This window comes from Canis lupus, chromosome 13 (genome assembly GCF_048164855.1).
Source record: "Canis lupus baileyi chromosome 13, mCanLup2.hap1, whole genome shotgun sequence".
Lineage (NCBI taxonomy): Eukaryota > Metazoa > Chordata > Mammalia > Carnivora > Canidae > Canis > Canis lupus.
The window spans coordinates 10,103,117-10,128,703 of NC_132850.1; the positions used below are offsets into that span (position 1 = coordinate 10,103,117).

At 36.6% G+C, this 25,587-nt stretch overlaps 1 protein-coding gene across 20 annotated transcripts in view; it reads left to right on the plus strand.

Moving 5' to 3' along the window:
- The window catches only part of TUT4 (terminal uridylyl transferase 4), a 133,630-nt gene that overhangs the window by 24,328 nt on the left and 83,715 nt on the right, over positions 1-25,587 (plus strand). For all 20 annotated transcript variants that reach the window (XR_012005454.1, XR_012005452.1, XR_012005453.1 and 17 more), the window contains 3 exons: positions 5,731-6,552; positions 14,623-14,786; positions 20,813-20,929. Coding sequence is in view for 15 of the 20 variants with exons in the window: in XM_072772081.1 (XP_072628182.1) it covers positions 5,823-6,552; positions 14,623-14,786; positions 20,813-20,929 (1,011 nt within the window). In the remaining 5 variants the exon portion in view is untranslated. The remainder of the gene's footprint in view (positions 1-5,730; positions 6,553-14,622; positions 14,787-20,812; positions 20,930-25,587) is intronic.

Sequence of the window (25,587 nt, forward strand, 5' to 3'; positions counted from 1 at the left end):
GTCATCTTTGTTTCTTTTTGTCTTAAAATGTATTTTGTTTAACAATTATATGATCACCCAGCTCTCTTTGTAGTACTATTTGCATGGAATACCTTTTTCTGTCCTTGTACCTGTTTTTTTTTTTTTTTTTGGTCAGGGAAGGGGAGGCCTGAGGGAGAGAGAATCTTAAGCTGAGCAGGGAGCCTATGCAGAGCTTGATCTCAAACCCTGAGGTCATGACCTGGGCCAGAATCAAAAGCTGGAGGCACAACTGACTGAGCTGCCCAGATGCCCCTGATTTCCATGGTTTCTGATAGGAAATCATTTGTTAATCTTACTGTGAATACTTTGTACATGAGAAGTTACTTTCTGACTGCTTTCAAAATTCTCTCTTTGGTTTTCAAAACTGAATAATAGTGGGTCTTGGTGTGGATTTCTTTGAGTTTATAATGTTGGAGTTCATTGGACTTTTTGGTAGTATATAATTGTGTCTTTCATCTGATTTGGGAAATTTTTGGCTATTCAAATACTTTTGAATACATTTCCTTTTTTCTCTTTTCCTCTTTCCTATTATGCATATGTTAGTGTGCTTGATAGAGAATAAAACAAATAAGAAACTCAGGAAACTACTAGGAGCAGAAAAAATTTCAAGACAAACTATTAGTGTTCATATATGAGATGATAGTCATGAGACAAGAACAGAGTGCTGTAAAAAGTAATAATCAGAAAATTAAAGTGTTTTTAGAAATGAAAATACGATATACCCGTTGTGCTCCTCTCCTCCAAAATGTAGAAGAGTTGGAAGATAGAGGTGAGGAAATCACTCAAGAAAGAAAATAAAGGTAGAAAATATTAAAGATAAGATAAATGTAGAATCCGTGTAGGAGACATTAAGTTCAATTAATAGGAACTGAAGAAAAAGAACAGAGAAAATGAAAGGGAGGAAATGATAGAAGACATAATAATACAAGAAAAAATTTCCAGAAGTGGGGGGACTTGAGTTAGAGATAAAAGAACCAACTGAATACCCAGAAACATTCATGAAGATATATCTGCTCCCAGAGCTCATCATTTAGAAATTACAGAACACTGAGGGGAGCCTGGGTGGTTCAGTTAGTTAAGTGTCAGACTCTTGGTCTTGTCAGGCTCAGGTCATGATCTTCGGGTTGTGAGATCGAGCCCTGCATCTGGCTCTGCATTCAGTGGGGAGTCTGCTTGAGAGTCTTTCTCCCTTTGCATCACCCCCCCCCCCCACTTGTATGCATGCTCGCTCTCTGAGATAAATAAATCTTTAAAAAAGAGAAATTGCAGAACACTGAGAGAATATCCTAAAAGTTTCCATAAAGAAGACAACAATTCAGTAAAAAAGATGAAAAGAATGGCTTGATTTTCTCAGTACTAACACTGGAAACTAGAAATCATTGAAACAATACCTGTTGCATTCTGAGTGAATGATCTCCCTTCCCTTCCCTTCCCTTCCCTTCCCTTCCCTTCCCTTCCCTTCCCTTCCCTTCCCTTCCCTTCCCTTCCCTTCCCTTTCCTTCTTCCTTTCCTTCTTCCTTTCCTTTCTTTTCTTTCTCTCTTTTCTTTCTTTTATTTATTTATGAGACACACAGAGAGGCAGAGACACAGGCAGAGGGAGAAGAAGCAGGCTCCATGCAGGGAGCCCGATGTGGGACTTGATTCCAGGACCCTGGGATCATGCCCTAAGCCGAAGGCAGACACTCAACCACTGAGCCACCTAGGTGCCCCCAAAAGTAGTATTTTTTAAAAGATTTTATTTATTTCTTTGAGAGAGAGAGAGTGTGCATGTGTACAAGCAGGGGGAAGGCAGAGAGAGAGAGGAAGAAGCAGACTACCTGCTGATCAGGGAATCGTGGGGCTCTATCACAGGAACCCAAGATCATGACCTGAGCTGAAGTCAGACACTTAACTGACTTGAGTCACCCAGGAGCCCCTAAAAGTAATATTTTAAGCTTGGTGGTTTATTGCTAGTATTTCAGTGTTAAAAATAACCAACTGCAAATGATAGATTACATAATTATAAAGTCACATTTAGTGACTTTATAAAGTGTTTAATAATATATTCATTTAGGATTTATTTATTAAGCACATACCATGCGTTGTAATTCAGTCTCAAGAGTCCTAGTTTATGTGGCTTCCTTTTGCTTAGCAAGCTTTTTTCCTGTAGGAGAGTATTATTGACAAACGCTCTCTCTCTCTCTTTTGTAAAATTAAGATAATATTGACATACAATATTATATAAATTCATGTGTACATCGTAATGATTTGATATTTGTATATATTGTGAAATTATTACTATAATAAGTAACTACTGTACAAATGCTATGTTTTTATAGAGCTTGAGTGGTCCCTGGTAATTTTCTATAACTTGTAAGATGATCAGAACCAATACAACATTAGCATCACTATGTTTCAAGGATTTGTGTAGAATTGTGGCATTTAGTTGGAATAGACTCTAAAGATATCCTAGTTTAGCCACTCATTTTATAGTTTACAAATCTGTGACTCAGAGAGGGTCACTGTCTCTTTGTTGAGGGTCATTTAGTAGTTGGGTGGGCCTCAGTGGTTGGAGGCATTAGCTGAAATTGGTTCATTATGTAATTTTTTAAGGGGGGGGGAATCTTAAAGATTTTTTGTTCATTTGAGAGAGAAAGAGTGAGTGAGAGCATAAGCAGGGGGGAAGGCTAAGAGGGAGAAGCAGACTCCTTGCTGAGGAGGGAGCCCAACATGGGGGCTCTTACTCAGGACCTCAGGTCATGACCTGAGTCCAAGGCAGATGCCTAACTGACTGAGCCACCCAGGCGCCCCTATTTTTTTTTTTTTTTTTAAGTAGTACAAACTTCCAATGGCTTTCTGTAATCATGCCTTACAGTAGTTGCCCTCTCTGTCCTTTGGAAGGGTTACTTGAGAAGTAATTATTGTTGTGATTAGTTTTTCTGTTCTTGTGCAACAGTTGTTTTCTGGTAAATTTTCTTACCTAGTGTAGGCATACAACTTTTTAAGTCTCAGACTCTAGAAGAGTCTGATACCTGATAGAGAGTTTGTGGCAAATAAGCAAACTTCTGATAGCTCTGGTTTTTCATGAACAAGCATTGTGCTGCTGTTGCTTTGCATAATTGTAACTTAAATGCACACAGAGACCCATTTAGCTTGAAATCAGACTGTACCTGCACATAGTAGCTAATGTAGAGTGTGTGCAATATTATGCAGAGTTTGTAGAAATCCATGCCTGTTCTCTGGAACCTCACATGAATATTTCATTCCCAAATTATAACCACCTGTAGAAATCAGAGCCCCATATCCACCCATGCTACTTAGGTCCTCTTTTTTCCCCTTCTCTCCCCTCCCTTTTCTTTTTTCTTCTCTTTCCTTCTTTCTTTTTCTCTCTCTCTCTCTCTTGATTTTATTTATTTATTTGACAGAGAGCAAGAGAGCACAAGCAGGGGGAGTGATGGAAAGGGAGAAGCAGGCTACTTGCTGAGCAGGGAGCCTCATGCTGGGCTTAATCCCAGGACCCTGGGACCACTGTCAGAGCTAAAGGCAGACACTTAATCAGCTAAGCCATCCAGGCACCCCTTAGATCCTCTTTCTGAGTGTGCCCTCACTCCTCCTTCCTTTGAGTGTGTACCTTGACTTTGCAGTAAAGCTTCCTCTGTTTTACTTCTTTCTGACTTGTCCTTGAATTCGTTCTTATGGTAAAGTCAAGAAACTGGTGCCAACTGCTGGTTTAGGTCTCAGGGCCTGAGAACTCCCTAAGTCTCTAGTAGTCAGTAGGCATTATTAGGATTCAAGGAAGGAAGACCCGATTAGAGCAAGAAGTAGAAAGTGGACTGATGTTTTATAATATAAAAATGAAATGGGATATATTCTAAATACTATTGTTTCCTGTATTCAAACAACTTTTTAAAGAAATTCATTAAAAATTCTTTTTATTTTCTTGATAATTCCTTATGTAAGGTTAGAATCTCATTTAATTCTCATTTACTACATTCTAAAAATGTAACCAGGAACTAGAACATGGGTCCAACATTTTTATTTGACTCAACCAGTTTTGCTGAGTGCACTGGGAAGTGGTGAACCTTACTCAAAACCTTACCTCCTCAGAGAGGACTTTATTTCTAGGAATTACAACATTTTTGGGGAAAATTTGTACTATTGATAGCTTAAAAATAGCAATTTTGCTATATATAAGTACTATACTTTTTTTTTTTTTTTTTTTTTTTAAAGTGGCCTCCTTGCCCAATGTGAGGCTTGAACTTCTGACCCTGAGATCAGGAGTTCTATGTTCTAAGGATTGAGCCTGCTAGGGACCCCACCATGCTTTCTTTTTTTTTCTTTTCTTTTTTTTTTTTTGAAGTAACAGGATATCCTGCCACAGTTTCTACAAGAATTTAGATATAGTTGTATGTTTAGCAACTATTTTGACAATTATGTGAAACACCTTATAAAGAATATTGAAAGCAGAATGTGTAAATTAAATGAATTAAAATATCCAAAAACCAGCAACAGTAACATTTTTTTATAGCTAAAAATGGTAAAGCTTTTTTTTTTTTTTTTAATTTTTATTTATTTATGATAGTCACAGAGAGAGAGAGAGAGAGAGAGAGGCGCAGAGACAGGAGCAGGCTCCATGCACCGGGAGCCCGATGTGGGATTCGATCCCGGGTCTCCAGGATCACGCCCTGGGCCAAAGGCAGGCGCTAAACCGCTGCGCCACCCAGGGATCCCGGTAAAGCTTTTTATTAGAAAATAAAGTTAGCCATAAAAGATAGCAATCGTGAAAATATAAGATGGTTTTGGGTTAATTTCTTTTTTTTTTGGCTTAAATTTTAATTGTAACTTAAAAAACATAAAATAATTTAGAAAGAAGAACATAATTTTTTTTTAATTAAAGAGAGAATATCAATCTTATTTAAGTAATCTCTACACCCCATGTGGGGCTTGAACTCATGAGTCATATGTTCCTCTGATTGAGCCAAGCAGGTGCCCCTCGATTGGATTGCTTGTGTTTTCTTTGTTCTATTTCCTTTTATATTCATTGTGGTACATCAGTTGCTAGTTTTATTTCCCTTTTAGTTGAAATTGTTATTGAGTAATGTAAAACAAATTTAACTTCTAAAATTCTCATATTGCCATAATTATATTAGAACATTTTTTTTTTAAGATTTTATTTATTTATTCATGAGAGAGAGACAGAGACAGAGACAGAGACACAGGCGGAGGGAGAAGCAGGCTCCATGCAGGGAGCCCAACATGGGACTTGATCCCAGGTCTCCAGGATCAGGCCCTGGGCTGAAGGCAGCACTAAACCACTGAGTCACCCAGGCTGCCCATATTAGAACCTTCTTTATGACCATTTGAGTTATTTACCAAGTGGATTTTAACTCCTCATATGGTTATCAGAGTTTTTTTTTTTTTTTTTAATTTTTATTTACTTATGATAGTCACACACAGAGAGAGAGAGAGGCAGAGACACAGGCAGAGGGAGAAGCAGGCTCCATGCACCTGGAGCCCGACGTGGGATTCGATCCCGGGTCTCCAGGATCGTGCCCTGGGCCAAAGGCAGGCGCCAAACCGCTGCGCCACCCAGGGATCCCGTTATCAGAGTTTTTAAGTTTGTACAATTTCTTAAGTTTTGAGAACAAATTTTGAAAGTCTCACCAATTTTTTAAAAATGGCTTTTACATTTTAAATAACACATTTTGTTTTTTTTTTTCAACCCAATAGTTTGTTTGCCTAATCTGGACTTGAAGCAATTCATCTGCTGGAAATCTGCCATTTTACAGTGCCACAATTGGAAAGAAGCAGGTTTTCAAATAATGGAAGACTCTAAGGCCTCAAAAAATGAAAATCATGAACCAAAGAAGAATGCTTGGGCTATATCTAATCAAACTTTGAAAACTAGAAATGATAAATCCATAAAAGAAATTGGGACCAGCTCTCCAAATAAGAATAGTAGCAAAAAAAATAAGCAAAATGATATTTGTATAGAAAAAACAGAAGCTAAATCATGTAAAGTAAATGCTGCCAACGTAGCAAGCCCTAAAGATTTAGGATTAGTCCTTCGAGATCAAAGTCATTGCAAAACAAAAAAATCACCTAATTCACCGGTGAAAGCGGAAAAGATACCTGTTTCACAGGCAAAAGCAGAAAAATCACCAAAGTCCCCTAATTCACCAGTGAAAACAGAAAAGACACCCAGCTCACAGGCAACAGCAACAGAAAAGGCACTTAGTTCACAGAGGAAAACAGAAAAAGTACCCAGTTCTCAGATGAAATCAGAAAAGGTCGTTGGTTCACCAGTAGAACCAGAGAAGGTGCCCAGTTTACTGTCGAAGGAGAACATCAGACGGACAGAATTACAGCAAATTGGGAAAAAAATTCCAAGCTCTTTTACTTCTCTGGACAAAGTGAATATTGATGTTGTAGAGGGAGGAAAATCTGCTTTAGAAAACTCACCACTATCTCAGAAGCAACAAGCATGTGCGGATAATACTGGTGATTCTGATGATAGTGCTTCAGGAATTGAAGACATAGCAGATGATTTGAGTAAGTACAAATTAGATTATCCCACAGGTTACATTTTTGGAGAGATTTTCTGATATTAATGTTCTTTAGATAACCCTTAATGTGATTTTTACTACTTTAATTGCAAAAAAGACTTTAATAATATGGTTTTTTAAGCTAAAAAAAGAACCTTTTTATTTATTACAGTAGGTTAAAAGCCTGTGCAAATAGAAATTAGGGGCTCCTGTAGTCTGTATGTACCTGTGTACACACACACACACACACACACACACACACACTTTTTAAGTGTTCCTGGTAATATGTGGCTTATTCATTCAACAAACATGCATATATTGAGTTCCTTTTATATACCAAGCATATGTTTACAAGGGAAAATAAAAAAATAAAGCACCAGACCTGAAGGATACTTCTAGTTAGATGGGAGTGATACACATAAATAAAGTGGTAATTTAGTTCTGCTAAAAACTTAAAGAGTTGAGAGAGTGTGTGATCTGATTGAGGGATTATTTAGACTTTGGGTTGAGAAATGCAGGACATAAATGTGAGAATGAGAGTATGATTGAGATTAAGTATGACTGAAACAGAATTAGGGGTGAAAGTGGCAAATGGGAAAAGACACACAGTAATTGGAAAAAGACACACAATAATTGGAAAAAGAAGATCTTTTTGGATGTGATACACAGTTTGGACTTTATTATGAGTGTTTTGAGAAGCCATTGAAGAGTTTTAAGCAAGTTAGTGCTATGATCAGATATACATATTTTTATACACATATAAGTATATGTACATATATCGTATATACATATATAAATGTTTATAAGTATATATAGAATATATACGTAAACTATGTATATACGTACTTTTAATAGTTTCAGCTGTAGTGCAGCAAATTCTTTTTTTTTTTTGATTTTTTTTATTGCAGTTCAATTTGCCAACATTTAGCATAACACCCAGTGCTCATCCCGTCAAGGCCCCCCTCAGTACCCATCACTCAGTCACCCCAACCCCCCACCCGCCTCCCTTTCCAGTACCCCTTGTTCGTTTCCCAGAGTTAGGTGTCTCTCATGTTTTGTCACCCTTACTGATATTTTCACTCATTTTCTCTCCTTTACCTTTATTCCCTTTCACTAATTTTTATATTCCCCAATGTAGTGCAGCAAATTCTTTGACGGGAAACAGATTGGTTAGGACACTTGGAATTTACTTGAGACTTTTTGGTATGAAGTTCATTTTCTTTTGGGATTTTGATCTTAGCTTTAATTGCTTATAAAGGTCTATGTCTTTTGAGTACTTTTTTTTTTTCCCCAAGATTTTATTTATTTATTCATGAGAGACACACAGAGAGAGAGAGAGAGATGTAGAGACACAGGCAGAGGGAGAAGCAGGCTTCCGTTGTGGAACCTGATGTGCAGGACTTGATCCCAGGACCCTGGGGATCATGACCTGAGCTAAAGGCAGGCCCTCAACCACTGAGCCACCCGGGTGCCCCTTAATTGCGTTTTCAACATAACAGCCAGTGTCCTGTTAAAATTATTCAAATCATGTTACTACTTTTCAAAATGTTTCTGTAGTTTCCCATGCATTAAGATACCAATTAGTTTAGCGCCTCCCTTTGACCCAGGGCACGATCCTGGAGACCCGGGATCGAGTCCCACATCGGGCTCCCGGTGCATGGAGCCTGCTTCTCCCTCTGCCTATGTCTCTGCCTGTCTCTCTCTGTGACTATCATAAATAATAATAAAAAAAAAGATACCAATTAATGTCCTTGCAGTAAACAATAAGGCCCTATGTGATCTATGCCACTGTCCCACTTGCCTGCTTTCATTCATCTACTTCTTACTTTCTCCCTCTCTGTCCCAAGTACGTGATTTCTTTGCATTTCCTCAAATACGAAGGATGGCTTTCACTTTTACTTTTTCCTCTGCCTGGAACATTCATCCCCAAGATGTCCATATGGCTTGCTCTCTTACCCTTCTTCACCTTCTCAGTGAGGGTTTTGCTGGATCCTTTATCTAAAATTTATAATTCTTTTTGCCGGTTTAATTTTTCTCCATTGTCTTTATCACTGTCATATTTAAAATTGTTCTTACTTTAAAAAAATTTTTGTTATTAATTTTTAAAGATTTAGCACATGTGTGTGCACACACATGAGGGGGAGGTGGAGAGAGAATCTCAAGCAGGTTCTGTGTTGAGCAGGGAACCCAGTGTGTGGCTTTATCTCACAATCTCGAGATCATAACCTGAGTCCAAACCAAGAGTTGGTCTCCAACTGACTGCACCACCTGGGGCACTGCTGTTATTAATTTTTTAAGTATATTCCACACCCAGTGTGGAGCCCAATGCAGGGCTTAAACTCAGGATCCTGAGATCAAGACCTGAACTGGGATCAGGAGTTGGACATTCAAGTGACTGAGCCATCTAGGTGCCCCTATCTTTTTATATAATAGCTTTATTGAGATATAATTCACATGCCAAAATTTCTCATTTAACAGCATACAGTTTAGGGTACCTGCCTGGGTGGCTTAGTTGGATAAGTGACTCTTGATTTCGGCTCAGATCATCATGTCAGGGTCTTGAGATCGAACTCTGCTTTGGGCTCCTTGCTCAGCATGGAGTCTGCTTAGGATTCTCTTCCTCTCCTGCACATCCCCCCCCCTTCCCCCACCCCCGCCCCCTCCCCTTCCCTATTTGCCTGCATGTACTCTCAAAGAAAAAAAGAGTAGAAACATAATTTGGTGGTTTTTAGTACCATATTCATAAAGTTGTGTAGATATTGTCACTGTCTACTACCTGAAAATTTTCATTTCTGCAAAAGTAACTATACCCATTAGAGTCACTACTCAGGGGCTCAGTTGATTGAGGCTCTGACACTTGAGTTTTGGTTAGATTGTGATCTCAGGGTTGTGAGATCAGCCCTGCATTGGGCTAAACGCTAGGTGTGGAACCTGCTAAAATGAGTGAAAATATCAGTGAGGGTGACAAAACATGAGAGACACCTAACTCTGGGAAACGAACAAGGGGTAGTGGAAAGGGAGGTGAGTGGGGGGTTGGGGTGACTTGGTGATGAGCACTGATGGGGGGCAGTTGGCAGGATGAGCACTGGATGTTATGCTATATGTTGGCAAATTGAACTCCAATAAAAAAAATTAAAAAATTAAAAAAATAAATCCTTGATAATGCTTTCACTGGGAGAAAAAAAAGATTCTCTCTCTCCTTCTCCCCTTCCCCCACTAAAAAAAGAAGTCACTAATCTACTTTCTGTCTCTATAGATTTGCCTATTTTATGTAAATGGAATCATACAATATGTGGCCTTTTGTGTTTGGCTTTTTTCGCTTAGCACAATAGGTTTTTTGGTTTTTGTTTTGTTTTTATTTGAGAAAGAGAGGGAGAGAGAGAGCATGTGTGTCTTTAAACAGGGGAAGGGGCATGGAGGAGGGACAGGGAGAGAATCCTAAGCTGACTAGGTGCTGAGCTCAGAGCCCAAAGTGGGACCCTATTCCTCAACCCTGAGATCATGACCTGAGCCCAAACCAAGAGTCAGATGGATGTCCAACCGACTGAGCAACCGAACACCCCCCCCCCCCCTTTTTAGAGAAGGAGGACGACAGAGAGAGGGGTAGAGGGAGAAGGAGAGAAAATTTTAAGCAGGCTCTGTGCCCATTGTGGAGCTTGATACAGGGCTTGATCTCATGACCCTGAGATCATGACCTTAACCAAAATCAAGAGTCGGATGCTTAACTGACTGAGCCACGTAGGCACCCCTGCACAGTGCTTTCAAAATTCATCCATGTACCTTACTCCTTTTTATTGCTGAATTCCATTGTATGGATATATCACATTTTTTTAATCCTTTTATCCATTGATATTTGAATCGTTTCTATCCTTTTCTTATGAATAATGCTGCTATGAATGTTTTTTTTTTTTTAAGTTTATGTGTGTATGTATGTTTTCACTTGATAACATGTTTTGGGGTGGAATTGCTGAATCATACAGGAATTACTATCTTAACCATTTTAGAGTTTATAATTCAGTGGCATTAAGTACATTTATAGTGTTTTACAACTATCACCACTATCTCATTGCAGAATTTTTTCATCACCCCAAAAGGAAATCTGTTACCCATTAAGATTCAGTCCCCTTGGGGCACCTGAGTGGTTCAGTTGGTTAAATGTCCAACTTTTTTTTGAAAAGATTTTATCTATTTATTCATGAGAGACACAGAGAAAAGCAAAGACATAGGCAGAGGGAGAAGCAGGCTACCTGTGGGGATCCCGATGCAGGACTCGATCCCAGGACCCTGGGGTCACGCCCTGAGCCAAAGGCTGACTCTCAACCACTGACCTACTAGGAGTCCCTGGCATCGAACTTTTGGTCTCAGCTCAGGTTTTGAAAAAAAAAATTCACTCCCATTTTCCCTCCCTCCATCATCCTCTGACAACCACTAATTACACTTTCTGGTTTTATATATTTACCTATTCTTGGTATCTCCTAGAAATAGAATTATGTAATATATGATTTTTTTTCATGTCTGGCTTCCTTATTAAGCATCATGTTTTCAAGGTTCATTTGTGTTATAGTATATATACACATCAGTACTTCTTTTTAAGGCTAATAGTGTAGACTGAATTGGTCCCCTTAAAAAGTACATATGCTGAAGCCTTAACTCCTAGTGTGATTTTATTTGGAGATAAGAGGTTTTAGGAGATAATTAAGATTAAATGAGGTCATAAGGGTGGGGTCCTAATCCAATAGGATTGAAAAAAAGAGGGAGAGCTCTGTCTCTCTGTATGCACTAAGGAATGGCCTCATGAGGACACAGCAAGAAAGCAACTGTCTACAATTCACAGAGAGCTCTAATCAGAACCAACCCTGCTGGCACCCTGATTTTGGACTTTTCCTGCCTCTAGAACTGTGAGAAAATAAATTCCTGTTGCTTAAGCCACCTAGTCTCTGGTATTTTATTATGGCTACCTGGGCTAAGACAGTTGAATTACGTTCTGCTATATGGATATGCCACATTCTGTTTATTTATCAGTGATTGGATGTTTGGTTTGGGTTTTTTCCACCTTTGACTGTTGTAAATAGTGTTGCTATGAACATTTATGTATGGGTTTTTGAATACCTATTTTCAACTCTTGTGAGAGTATTAGTATCTCATGGGACTAAAGTTCTATGGAAAAAAAAGTTGGGAAATTCTTCCTAATGTTATTTTATATTGATATTGATTTCAGAAAATTAAATAATTTTGTTTTTCTGTCTTTTAAAGAAAGATATATAGCTTTCTATAATTATATTGGCAGAAATGACAGTTTTACAGGAATTGATGTTAGTTGCCTTGTTATGCTGGGTGAATTGTACATATAAAAAAGAGAAGAGGGGGCAGCTGAGGTGGCGCAGCGGTTTAGCGCCGCCTGCAGCCCGGGGTGTGATCCTGGAGACCCTGGATCGTGTCCCACGTCAGGCTCCCTGTATGGAGCCTGCTTCTCCCTCTGCCTGTGTCTCTGCCTCTCTCTCTCTGTCTCTATGAATAAATAAATAAAAATCTTAAAAAAAAAAAAAAAAAGGAAAAGAGGGTTAGAATATTTTTTTTTTAGTATATTGTTTTCTTGCTACTATCCTTTTTCATGAAATGTAGAAATAAAACGAGGATTTTACCTTTTTTTAATATTTCCATCATAAAATGGCTACTAAGAAACTAAATTATTTTTCCAAATACTAGGACATCATTGCAAATTGCTCATTGTGCATCAGTGTTTACCTGACAGTAATTCTGATCTTTGAATCCTTCTTATAACATCTTTACCTAAGAGTTTGCCATATGATTCCAGAGACTTCAGTGCCCTTGTGGTAGAAAACACATCATTTCCAGAGGCATACCATTTCTTCTTTGCGTGAAAAATTAGTGCTATCAAAAGGTAGAATAGACTGTCATGGTTCTTGTACATTGCATGTAGTTAGTTGGCTTTTGAAGGTAGAGGAGAGATCTTTTGGTTGTCTATGAGCATTTACTTAAACAGTGTTTTTAGATACATCCACATTAATTTATTTGTTCAACACTTCGATTGTATCATCTCTGGCCTAGGTATTAAAATCTGAAAATGAAAAGTTAAATAAAACCTAGTCATTACCATCAAGGAATCCATCATCTAAGGTAGAAGATAGATATATGAATACAAATTATAGTAATACGCAAATGTGAGATAATAGCAAGTGCTATGAGACTGCAGTTGTATAGTTGAACAACAGTTTTTGAACTGCACAGGTTCACTTATGTGGATTTTTTTTTTTAAGATTTTATTTATTTATTCATGAGAGACACACAGAGAGAGAGGGCAGAGACACAGGGAGGCGGAGAAGCAGGCTCCATCCAGGGAGCCTGACCTGGGACTCGATCCCCAGTCTCCAGGATCATACCCTGGGCTGAAGGCGGCACTAAGCCCCTGAGCCACCAGGGCTGCCCTGTGTGTGAATTTTTTTAAGTTTTAAAAAATTTTAAAAAGGGCAATAGGTAAGAAAATAAAAATTTTTTAAATTATTATTTTTTTAAGTAATCTCTATACCCAAAGTGGGGCTTGAACTTAAAACCCTGAGATCAAGAGTCACATGGTCTACTGACTGAGCCAGCCAGAAACCCCTGGTTTTCTTTTTAAAATAAATACATTATGTTACTGTAAATGTATTTTCTCTTATGATTTTCTTTTTTTGTGGGGGGAAGGAACAGAGAGAGAAAACAAGACAGACCCTTAAGCAGGCTCCATACTCCGCACAGAGCCCGATGCAAGACCTGATCTCCTGAGATTATGATCTGAACTGAGATCAAGAGTTGGGCACTTAACTGACTGAGCCACCCAGACAGCCCCTTAATAGTTTTCTTTTTTTTTTTCCTTAATAATTTTCTTGATAAGAATTTCTTTTTTCTAGCTTACTTTATTGTAAGAATATAATATATATATATAATTATATAATTATACACATAATACATATATAATTATATATATAATGTACAAAATATGTGTCGACTTGTTTATGTTACTATTAAGGCTATTTGTCAACAGTAGGCTATTAATAGTTAAGATTTTGGGCAGTAAAAAGTTATATGCAGATTTTGACATCCTAAGCCTTAATATTACTCATGTGTCAGCTGTATAAAAAATATCAGACTGTCTTTGAAATGGTTTTAGCCTAAACTGAATTTTGCAGGACAGGTAAACATTACTAGTTGAAGTGAGGATAGTCTTAATAATGGAAGGAACAGCATATATAAAAGGCATTGAAACTTGAAGTAGCAGTGATCCATTCCAGCACATTTGGTATGAATGAAGTTAAAAGTGTTATGGTAGGATGTTGTAGTTATTCTGTTTACTGCCTTCATGAAGGAAAGGATGGCATATAATATGCTAGAGTTTAAACTTTATCCTGAACTCTTTGAAAGCTTTTTAAGTATGTTAAGCAAGAGAATAACATAATTCAGTTTGCATTTAAAAAAATTACATTGATAGTGGAGCCTACCGTATGCCAGTCCCATAATGCTAGGTGCTGGAAATGAAAAGATGGTAGCACACAGTCTATGCCTTGAAGAGATTGCAATCTAGTTAGGCAGAGAAGCAAAGAAAAAATACTGATGTGGTAGAGGTATTCTGAGTTCTTTGAAAACAGAGAGGTGCTTGATGTGGGTTTGTGGTCTAAAGATATATGTTCTTTTAGCTGCTAGTGTATATAGTGATGAAGTCATTAAAGTGATTTTAGTGACCAGCCTTTGAGACTTAAAATAACTTTTTATCACACTTCAGAATTCAGAGATTTTACAACATGGTTGTTATGTTAGCCTTGTGTAATCAGCCTTAGTCCTATTTGTCTCGATAGATTGGAAGAACAAGGAAGATAGGCATTTGGCCCATCGAAATAGATTTTTCTTTGTGAGTTTTGATACCATGTATATCTCATACTTGTATTTTACCTAAGTATTCCAACTTGTACAGCTAAGGAAAGTGTAAGGCAAGAATATTTTTCCTGTATATGTATAAATTATTTTCCATTAAAATTTTTTAAATTTATCACTTCTGATGGTAACTGATTGCTTCCTTTTCTAGGTAAAATGAAGAATGATGACTCTAATAAAGAAAACTCTTCAGAGATGGACTATTTAGAAAATGCTACTGTGATAGATGAATCTGCATTGACACCTGAGCAGAGGCTAGGCTTGAAACAAGCAGAAGAACGCTTAGAAAGAGATCACATCTTTCGACTTGAAAAAGTATATTATGTCATTTTAGTTACTTGGATGAATATGCATGTTTCATAACTTTTCTTTGCCAAGTACAGCTCTTTTTCTTTAATTACTAAGGCAGAGATAGCATTTGTTTTTCCTTGCTTCCCTCTTTCCTTCCTTCTCTCTTCCTTTCTTCTCTCCCTTTGTTTAGCTAATCCTTATGTCTGTGAGTCTGATCTCATTGATTCATTCCAGGGATCAACAAACTATGGCCTACCCTCTTATTTTTGCCTTTTTGTTTATGTGCTTTGTGTTTTTAAAATTGTGTAAAATAAGTGTAGTGCTTGGTTTTTGTAAGCAAAATTGTATTGATACATAGCCATGCCCATTTGTTTACCTGCTGTCTATGACTGCTTTCATGCTACCATGGCAGAGTTGAATTGAGTGAGTAGTTATTTGCTCCAGAGAGCATATAGCTTGCAAAGCATAAAATATTTGCTGTTTACCAAAGTATAAGAGATTTATCAAAATATTACTCTGTCCCTTGATAGAAGAAATTTGCTGACCTCTGATTTATTCACTTATCAAAACATAAATGAGTGCTTGTTATGTTCTAAGTACTACACTGGGATATATTGATGAAAATGGCAGTTGGTGAATCAGAAGTGAACAGTCCATTTGGAGTGACAAATAAATTAGCAAATATTATATGATATACTGCACTCACTTTTCTCCTTGTTTTTTCTCCACTACTTTCCTCTTTTGTCTCCCATTTACTGAATATCTCTTATGTATTCAGAATTGTTCTAGCCATTAGTATCTTGTTCCTGAGTCCTAATTAATTTCTTAGCTTAGAAGTACATATTCGTTGCCTTAATAAAAACACTGCTAGGTATTAAAGGAAATAATCATAAATCAATCTGTTCATAAAAAAATTTGGGATATTTGTGAGTATGTATATAAGGAAATAGGTCATCATTCTTGACAAATAAGAAATGAAAGAAATGATATAATTTTATAGAGTTTAGGAAAATGAGATGGTATCTAGGTTGAAGAAGGCAATCCTGAGTTATTAATAGAACTTTTGACAGAATAGTCATCTTGTGAAAATAGAAAGGAATATCAAAAGGTAGAGGCCCATAATAAGGAAGAGAATTTAGGTTGTATAGCTAGTCTCCAAAGGTCCGAGTTAGAAGAAAGTCTTTTTTGCAGTTTACTATTTTACTTATTAGTTCTCTCATTCCTCACTTTCTCTTTCCTGAGTCTGGAATTAGTAGCTATTCTGGATCTGTGTATTGTTAAGATAAATATTGAGTGCTATTCATGTGCCATGATCTAATGATAAGTTGAATTGGGAATGTGTGGCATTTCTAAAAACATGATACTGCTTTTCTAGGAGTTTGCTAATTAGAGAAAAACATGTAAGCAAATAATAGTAATAAGAAAGTATTGCCTGAAATCTTAGACAAAAGAGTGATCAACGAGTTGGGATATAGAGGCATCAGTTTGGAGAATGCTTTATAAGGAGGTGACATTGGAACTGAATCTGAAGGCGTAGGAGTTTACTAGGTGAATTGGGGAAGGCTGGTGCAGGTGAATTATACAGCATGTATAAGGGAAATGTGAAAAATATTTTAAGAATAAGTAGGGGACTGGATGGGTTAGAATACAAAGCACAAAAGATCAGTTCTTCGGAGATGAAAGATATTGGAGTGGAATGGATATTTGATGGTGGTAGGAAAGAATGGCTTGGTGTAAAAGAAAAGTTTGGGAGCATGGAAAATACTTTTTTATTTGAATTTAAGCAGCAATGATATAAAATGAGTGTGCCAATCCTAGCGTAGATGTCTATAATCTCTTGTTTCTGGCACTTTGTTTCTCAGTCCTCTAAAACCTCTTTATTTTCAGTTTAGTGTACTCTTTTTTTTTTTTTTTTTTTAAGATTTTGTTTGTTTATTCATGAGAGACACACAGAGAGAGGCAGGGACACAGGTAGAGGGAGAAGCAGGCTCCCTGCAAGGAGCCCAATGCAGGACTTGATCCCAGGACACTGGGATCACGCCCTGAGCCAAAGGCAGATGCTCAACCACTGAGCCACCCAGGCATCCCAGTTTAGTGTACTCTTAATTAACATTTTTTCTCTACCAACTTTAGATACTCATTAAGAATATTCTTAACTATTTGCTTTTGATTTTATCAGGTCCTTTTGTTCATAGGTAGGTATCCATAGATTATCTGATTGATAAATAAAGATACAGGTTTTTAAACTATACCAAAGAATCTAAGAATCTAAGCTATTAGATCAGAAGGATAAATTTCCCTATAGTTAGTGTTAAATATTGATTAGGAAATACTTAGAATTTCCATGCCCAGCGATCTTTATTCTAGCTGGTCTGCAGAAACTTTAAAAAAGTTATTAGTGTGTGTGTTTAAGGGTAAAATAAAATATAACCATGATGAAGGAATTTTAAAGCATTTGTTTATGCATTTTTCATGGGTCTCTTCTGTGAAAATAGAAGCTTCATGATGTTGTGAGAACATTTTTGTTCTTTGCTATTGTGCTTAATATAGTACCTTGGATGTAGTAGTTGGTTAATAATTAGAGGTGGTTTGCTTAGTGGTTAAGTTTATAGGTTTTGGAGTCAACTGGGTCTACCTCTGCCACTTAAGTGGTTGGATAGCAGATAAGTTCTTTAATCTCTTTAATTAAACTTCAGTAACCTCATCATTAAAATGTTGCTAAAAGGGCAGCCCGGGTGGCTCAGCGGTTTAGTGCCTGCCTTCGGCCCAGGGTGTGATCCTGGAGACCCGGGATCGAATCCCACATCGGGATCCCTGCATGGAGCCTGCTTCTCCCTCCTCCGGTGTCTCTGCCTCTCTCTCTCTCTCTCTGTCTCTCATGAGTAAATAAATAAAAAATCTTAAAAAAAAATAGAAAATAAAATGTTGCTAAAAATTTAACACCTAGCTCATTGACTGTTATGAGGATTAAATACGTTAATACAAGTAAAAGTTGGGATGCCTGGGTGGCTCAGCGGTTGAGCATCTGCCTTTGGCTCAAGGCATGTTCCCAGAGACCAGGATTGAGTTTCACGTCAGGCTTCCTATATGGAGCCTGCTTCTCCTTCTGCCTGTGTCTGTGCCCCGCCCCCCTCTCTCTGTCTCTCATGAATAATAAGTAAATCTTGAAAAAAATAAAAAATACAAGTAAAAGTTCTTTGTATAGTGTGTTTAAGCACTAAAGATCAGCTACTTGTAGAATTGAGTTATTTTACCACATAGAGCAATTTTTATTACTCATTTTAAGGTTATATAGAAGCAGTTTTTGGTGTTAGAGATTTATCCAAAGTCAATTGAGATGTCATTTCAAGCCTTCTGACTCCCCATTCATGTTAAAATACACTTCTTACCAAAAGAATCTGGACAAGTCCTTATCTGCCAATATTTTACAATTAAAAAACTTATATGAGTGATTTCCTGACTCCCTTTATAATCTCATCAATATTTATGACTTTCAGTGTTCTGTATTTATGTTTTCATAAATAAATAAATTTAAAGAACATGAAGGATTGACCTATGTGGGAATTGGGAAGAGACATTCCAAGTAGAAATAAATGTTAATGCTAAGACTCTAAGGTAGGAATATGCTAATATGTCTTGAGAAACTGCAAAAAACCTAGTATATGACTAGCTCTGAGTGGTAATGAGGGCCATGTCACAGGGCCCCTTAAGAGGACTCTGGTTTTTATTCCAAGTATGAGAGGAAGACAGTGAAGGTTTTGGGTAGAGAATTAAGATTTAATCCATATTTTAAAGGGATTACTTACCTTCCTGATTCCTTTAAGAATAGAAGCAGGAAGAGCTTATTGCCATTATGGTGTACTACATTGATCTTGAAAAGAAATTATGTTGGCTTGGTTCAAAAAGAGTGGTGAAAGTGACAAGGGTCTTAGCATTAACATTTGCTTCTACTTGGAATTTAATTTATCAGTGATCCTTAAGTGATCCTTTTTAATCTTCTTTTTTTTTTTTTTTAAGATATATTTATTCATGAGAGACACAGAGAGGCAGGCAGAGACATAGGCAGAAAAGCAGGCTCCCCGTGTGGAGCCTGATGTGGGGCTCGATCCCAGGACCCCAGGATCATGATCTGAGCCAAAGGCAGATGCTCAACCACTGAGCCACACAGGCATCTCTGATGATCCTTTTTTAAAAAGTAGTTGACACCCCTGCACCATATTCCTATTTATTTGTGCATTTGTTTGTTTATTACATGTCTCTGTATAGTAGATTGTAAATTATGAATACGGATTTTGATTTGTTTTGTTTATGCTATATGTTCCTTAGTTCCTAGACAAATGTTTGACATACAGTATGAGCTCAGAAAATATTTAGGGAATTAAGTACTAGTTGTGGCTAGAAATTAAGAGATAGGAGTTTCTGCAAGGGCTTAATTCATTCTTTAATAAGGACAGATTTGAAAATTTTTTAGTTTTTTTTTTTTAAGTTTTTATTTAAATTCCAGTTAGTTAATATACAGTGTAATATTAGTTTCACACGTACAATACAGTGATTCAGGACTTCTGTACACTACCAGGTACTCATCACAAGTGCCTTCCTTGATCTCCATCACCTATTTAACCCATCCCTGATGGTTACCCATCCCCCCACTTACCTTGTGTTCTCTTGACAAACTTGGTTTTTTGGTTTACTACTCTTTCTTTCTTCCCCCGCTTTGCTCATTTATTTGTTTCTTAAGTTCCACACAGGACTGAAACCGTATGATATTGGTCTTTCTCTGACTGACCTTCTTTCGCTTAGCATAATACTCTAGCTCCATCCATGTCATTGCAAATAGTGAAAGAATTTTTACACTACAAATTGAAATGACTGGATTGAACTGTTTTCCTTTTTGCTTGTTGTCTTAGACAAATTATTTAATTTTTGAGATTTAATTGCTTTGCCAGTAGATTGGGGAAATTATTACAAGGTTTTAAGATTAATACATACTTTATAAATGATGGCTATAATTATTTTTAGTCTATGGTAGGACTTTTGCTAAATTTGGGGCAGGTTTCCATTTAAAGAAAATGATATTATGAAGTTAGAGAATCCTTTTGTCAGGAGTTGCAGCGTACTGAAGGTCACTCTGAGATAAAAATTTAAGCATTGCTGTAATTTCAGAAATTGCAGTATAAGGCACTAGAAATAATGTTTTAAAATTCAGTGTATATTTATTGTGTTTTTGTAATTTTTCATTTTCTAACCATATCGGTAGAGTTGGCTTTGGATTCAGATATACATGAATTTAAATTCAGCATCTCCTACTTACATACCATATCCTTGTGAAAGTTACAGGCTGTATGAACTTTTCTTTTCACATCTAGAGAATGAAGATTATATCAAGCTAATTGGATTATTAAAGGTATTAAAATGACAAACTATATGTGAAGCAGCTACCATAGTGCCTAGCACATAATAGGCACTTCGGAATTATGAAGTTTTTTTTAATTATTATTTCAAGAATAGATTTATAAAGTATGACTAAAGTACTATGATAATTTTATGTGTCTGAGTTATTCCCTTTAGAATAGTTACCTCAAGAGATTACCCATTTATTCCCATGAGATTGCAATTGGAGTGTTTCAGAACTCAGCTTTTGGAATTTTCTTCCACGTTTGCAATTCATTCTTTAGAAATCTATTTGAGGGTGGATTTTATTATTTATAGTAATTAAAAAGACAAAGTTTGAAACTAGTTTTTGGGAGAGCATTGGAATAAGACTAATAAGACTGACTTTCTTATCCTACATTAGATTCTAAAGACTATATTAGTAAAGTATCAAACATTTAGCATTATCATGATGTTGTTTGAAATGAGAATATGATCTCCTATGATGACTATTTTGAAAAGGACAAGTATCTTTTGAGTATATAAGTGCTGGTTTATTTATTAAAAATTTATTCCTTTAATGCTTATTTTTCTTATATTTGTGTAATTATAAAATTCATATATATGGTCAAATATTTACTTCTCTGTTTTCTGAAAAAATACATTTTTTAATGTTTCAGCGTTCACCAGAATATACCAATTGCCGGTATCTATGCAAACTTTGCTTAATTCACATTGAAAACATCCAGGGAGCTCATAAACATATAAAGGAGAAACGACATAAGAAAAATATTTTGGTGAGTTTTTTTTACAAAATATTTTATTCATTTTTTGAATGATAAAACTATATCATTTATTTGTAAAACTAAAAATGGGGTATTTGTCCCATCTTACATTAGTAACTGAAGTGATAGCATTAAAAGCTGTGATTGCCCTTCTTATCTTAGGTAGTCAGGAGGGGAACCTTTTCAGAGACCAGTCTGTTCATACTAAAGTGTGTTGATTCTTAAATTTAAAATTGGCAGATAGGGGCACCTGGCCAGCTCAGTTGGTAGAACATGTGATTCTTGATCTCTTGGTTGTAAGTTCGAGTCCCATGTTGGTATAGAAGTAACTTAAAAATAAAATCTTAATTAAAAAAGAAAAAAAAAATTGTCAGGCCCCTACCCTAGGTGGCTCAGTTGGTTAAATGTCTGCTTTTGGATCGGGTCATGATCTTGGGGTCCTGGGATTGAGCCCTGTGTTGGGCTCTCTCCTCAATGAGGAGTCTACTTTTCCCTCTGCCCCAGCTCCCCTATTCATGCTCACATGCTCGCTCTCTCGCTCTCTCTCTCAAATATTAAATAAAATCTTAAAAAAAAAAACCCTGCCAAATGCAATCAGTCCAGTTGATATTTATTGAGTTTTTATGTGCTAGGTCTAGGCAGTGTTGAATAAGATGGTTGTGGTTCCTACCCTCAGAGTTTCTAAAGTATTGGTGAAGGTATGCACTGAAAAAGAATTTAAGTATAATGAGTTTTATTAAAGGGAGAAATGTGGTGCTAAGGAAATGTACAAGGATATTTTACTTAGTCTGCAACAGGGATAGTTTCTCTGAGAAAGTGACATTTGAATGGGTAGTTCGAAAGGCTGAAAGGGGTAATTTAAAACGCAAAATGAGGGCACCTGGGTGGCTCAGTTGGTTGAGTATCTGACTCTTTGTTTTGGCTCAATTCATGATCTCATGGATCATGTGATTGAGCCTGAGTCAACTCTGTGCTCAGCAGGGAGTCTGCTTGAAATTCTCTCCCTCTGCCCTTTACCCTGCTTGTGCATGTGCATAGGTACACTCTTTCACAACAAACAGATAGATTAAAAAAAAAAAAAAGGCAAAAAGGTAAAAGATGACATGGCATATGAGGAACTGAAAGAGTCTAGCATGATGGGCACAGAGAGATAGGAGGAAATGATGTGAGATGAAGCTAGAGAAATCCATACCATGTAGGGCCTTATAATCTTTAGACTTTGGTAATTCATAATTTTTTGGTTATTTTTATTAGAAAATTTCATAGACCTAGATATGAATGATTTTTTTAAAGAAATTATTAGTATTTTAGCTATTTGTTTTTTTTTCAAAGTGGTAATATATTTTAAAGATTTATTTGAGAGGGAGTGCATGTGTGTGCACAAGCGGGAGGGGCAGAGGGAGAGGGGGAGAGAATCCCAAGCAGACTCCATGCTGAGTTCAGAGCTTGATCCCATAACCCTGAGATCACAGCCTGAGCTGAAACGAAGAATTAGATGCTCAACCGACTTTGCCACCTAGGCCCCTCTCAAAGCGGTAATATTAATGCTATATAATCTCCTACTTGTGTCTAAGTCTCTGCTTGTATATTTTCTCTGAGAAATACTCTTTTACCTGACCTTTCCAACAATTCTGGATTAGGTATTCCTTCTCTGCTTGCAGAGCAGCTTGATCAGAAAACCTGATATACTGTATTGTGTGTGTCTGCTTTCTCTTCTCTTTTAGGCGTCGATATTCCATAGGACAGGTTTCATTTCTTATTTATTTTTGTTTCTGTATTGCTTAGGACAGTGTCTGACACACAATAGGTGCTTAGTATATCTTTCTTGAAAAAAATGCATTGAAAATCAGGAACTCGGAAAAGAAATTCAAATTTTATCAGTGTTATCACTTTGATTTAATTAGAGTTTCAGAAGACTTAATAGAACAAAGACAAAGTTGGTGGTAGTTTATGAGATAATAACTGAGAAATTTCAAGAAATGCTGAGTGAAGCTAATCATTAATTCTAGGAAGTTCAGGGAATTCTAAATAAGAAACTTAAAAAGAAAGCTGATAGACATTATATATATTATAAGGTGATTTTAGAATATTCCAAAAAAAATCCAAAACCCTTAGAAACAGCTGTATTGGACTTCTGCCTTTGTTGACGTTATAATAATAAGGACTAGATTTACCTTACTCTTAAATAAAGCAAAGGAAAAAACAATGGTTTTCAGGCAATGAAGGACAGGCAGTGAATGGAAAGCAAATAAGATGAGCCCAATGATTACTCCAGTTTGAGAGAGTTTCCATACTGCATTATAGGAAGGGGAGCCTCATAAACTCCCAGAGTTGAGGAGATGAACTTGAGTTCAGGGAATCCAGGGTGGCTAGAGTTTGTTGGACATAATAACAAAAAAGAGAAAGCTGTATAGAAAGAAATCCATAGATATAAAGACAGTCCTCTGACAGTATTCAGCACAGTACTGATTGGTACATACATGTGAGACAGCTGCCTAAAGCCAGGGAAAGAATCATCTGAAGGAATTAGAATAGTGCTTGATGCTTACATAGTGCTGAGAATAGTACCTTCTCACTATCCAGACTGGAAAACCTCATACTTCGTGGGCATTGGGTAGTCAGAAAGATCTTATTTCAGGAGTGGAGAATATATAGAAATTAAATGCAGTCTCATCCCAACTAAAGAATTTTTGAAGACAAGACCCAAAAGGACAGCTTCCAGTGTTTTAATGTTGTTACAGAACAAAGCTTGAGAATATTTATAGAAATACGGAATACACAGTTAATTTTGATGTATGGTGTAAAATAATAAGGGTCCATTTTGCTTATGGGTATCCAGTTTTCCTAGCACCATTTGTGGGAAAGGCAGTGCATTTGCCATTGAATGGTCTTGAGACCTTTATTAAAAATCATTTAACCATATATACGAGGGTCTAATTCTGGGCTTTGTGTTTTATTCTCTTGGCCTATACATCTGTCTTTATGCCAGTACCATACTGTCTTGATTACTATGGCTCTGTATAGTAAGTTTCAAAATCAGGAAATGTGAATTTCTGGCTGTGTTCTTTTTCAAGATTGTTTTGGTTATTTTGGGTCCCTTGAGATTCTGTGTGAACTTTCGGATCAATTCCTATTTGTGCAAAAAAAAAGTTAAAGGGGTTTTGATGGAATTGCATTGAATCTGTAGATTGCTTTGAGTAGTATTGTTGTCTTAACAATTTTAAGCCTGCCAATCCATGAACATGGGATATCTTTCTATTTGTTCATGTCTTCTTTCATTTCTTTAAGCAGTATTTTGTTGTTTTTAGTATACAAGTCATTCATCTCTTTGGCTAAGTTAATTTCTAAGTATTATTTTTGAGGATATTTAATTGGAATTATTTTAATTTCCTTTTCAGATTATTGTTAGTGTATAGAAATGCAACATTTTTGTGTATTGATTTGTATCCTGCTACTTTATTGAATTTGTTTATTAGTTCCAACAGGTTTTTTGTGGTATCTTTAGAGTTTTTTACATATTAGATAACAATCAGTGAATAGAGTTAATTTTATTTCTTCCTATCCAAGTTAGTTGCTTTTTATTTCTTTTTCTGGCTGGCACTCTTAATAAATATGTTAAATAGAAATGATGAAAATGGGCATTCTTACCTTGTTACTGATCTTAGAGAAAAAGCTTTCAGTCTTTAACCACTGAGTACAATGTTAGCTGTGGGTTTTTCAAATAGGTCTTTATTATGTTGAGGTAGTTTCTTTTAATTTTTAGTTTGGTGAGTGTTTTGTTTTGTTTTTACCACAAGAGGGTGTTGAATTTTATCGAATGCTTTCTTTGCATTGATCAAAATGATCATTTTTTTTCTTTCATTTTGTTAAGGTGGTGATTACATCGATTGTTATATGTTGAACCATTTTTGCATTCCAGGAATACATTGCACTTGTGATGGCATATAATCTCTTTAATATTTTACTACATCTGGTTTGCTAATTTTCTTTTGAGTTTCTATTGAAATTTTTAAAATAGGAAACTAACAATATTTGGCTTCTAGTTAACATTTCAGCCTTATCACCTTCCAGTCACCCCTTAGCTAATAACCCTTTAGCCACATTGATCTCTTCGATTAACATTAAGTTCTTTCTTGCCTCCAAATCTTTGCATTTAATGTTTCTTTGTATTCTCTGTATCTGGAATACTCTTCCCCCAGAGATTTAAATGCCTCTCTCCTTCAGTTTTAGAATTCTGCTAAACATTACTTATTTAGAGGGACCTTCTTTGTCTACTCTATTCTAAAATAAAAACCCCTGCCCATCAATCTGTAGTCTTTTACCCTATTTGATTTTCTTCATAGCTTTACCTGATGTGATAGTGTACATTTATTTATCTGTTGTCTATTTTCTGTAACTAGAATGAAGTTACATAGGGCAGGACTTCATTGATCATCCTCATGATTGGATGGATGAGGATGATCAGTGATAGGAGGATATCAATGAGACTGTTGGATGAATAGTATCCTTAAGGGAAGTAGGATAGGCTTATTAATAGAATAGATAGAGGGCAGCCACAGTGGCTCAGCGGTTTAGTGCCACCTTCAGCCCAGGATGTGATCCTGGAGACCAGGGGTCGAGTCCCACGTTGGGCACCCTGCATGAAGCCTGTTTCTCCCTCTACCTACGTC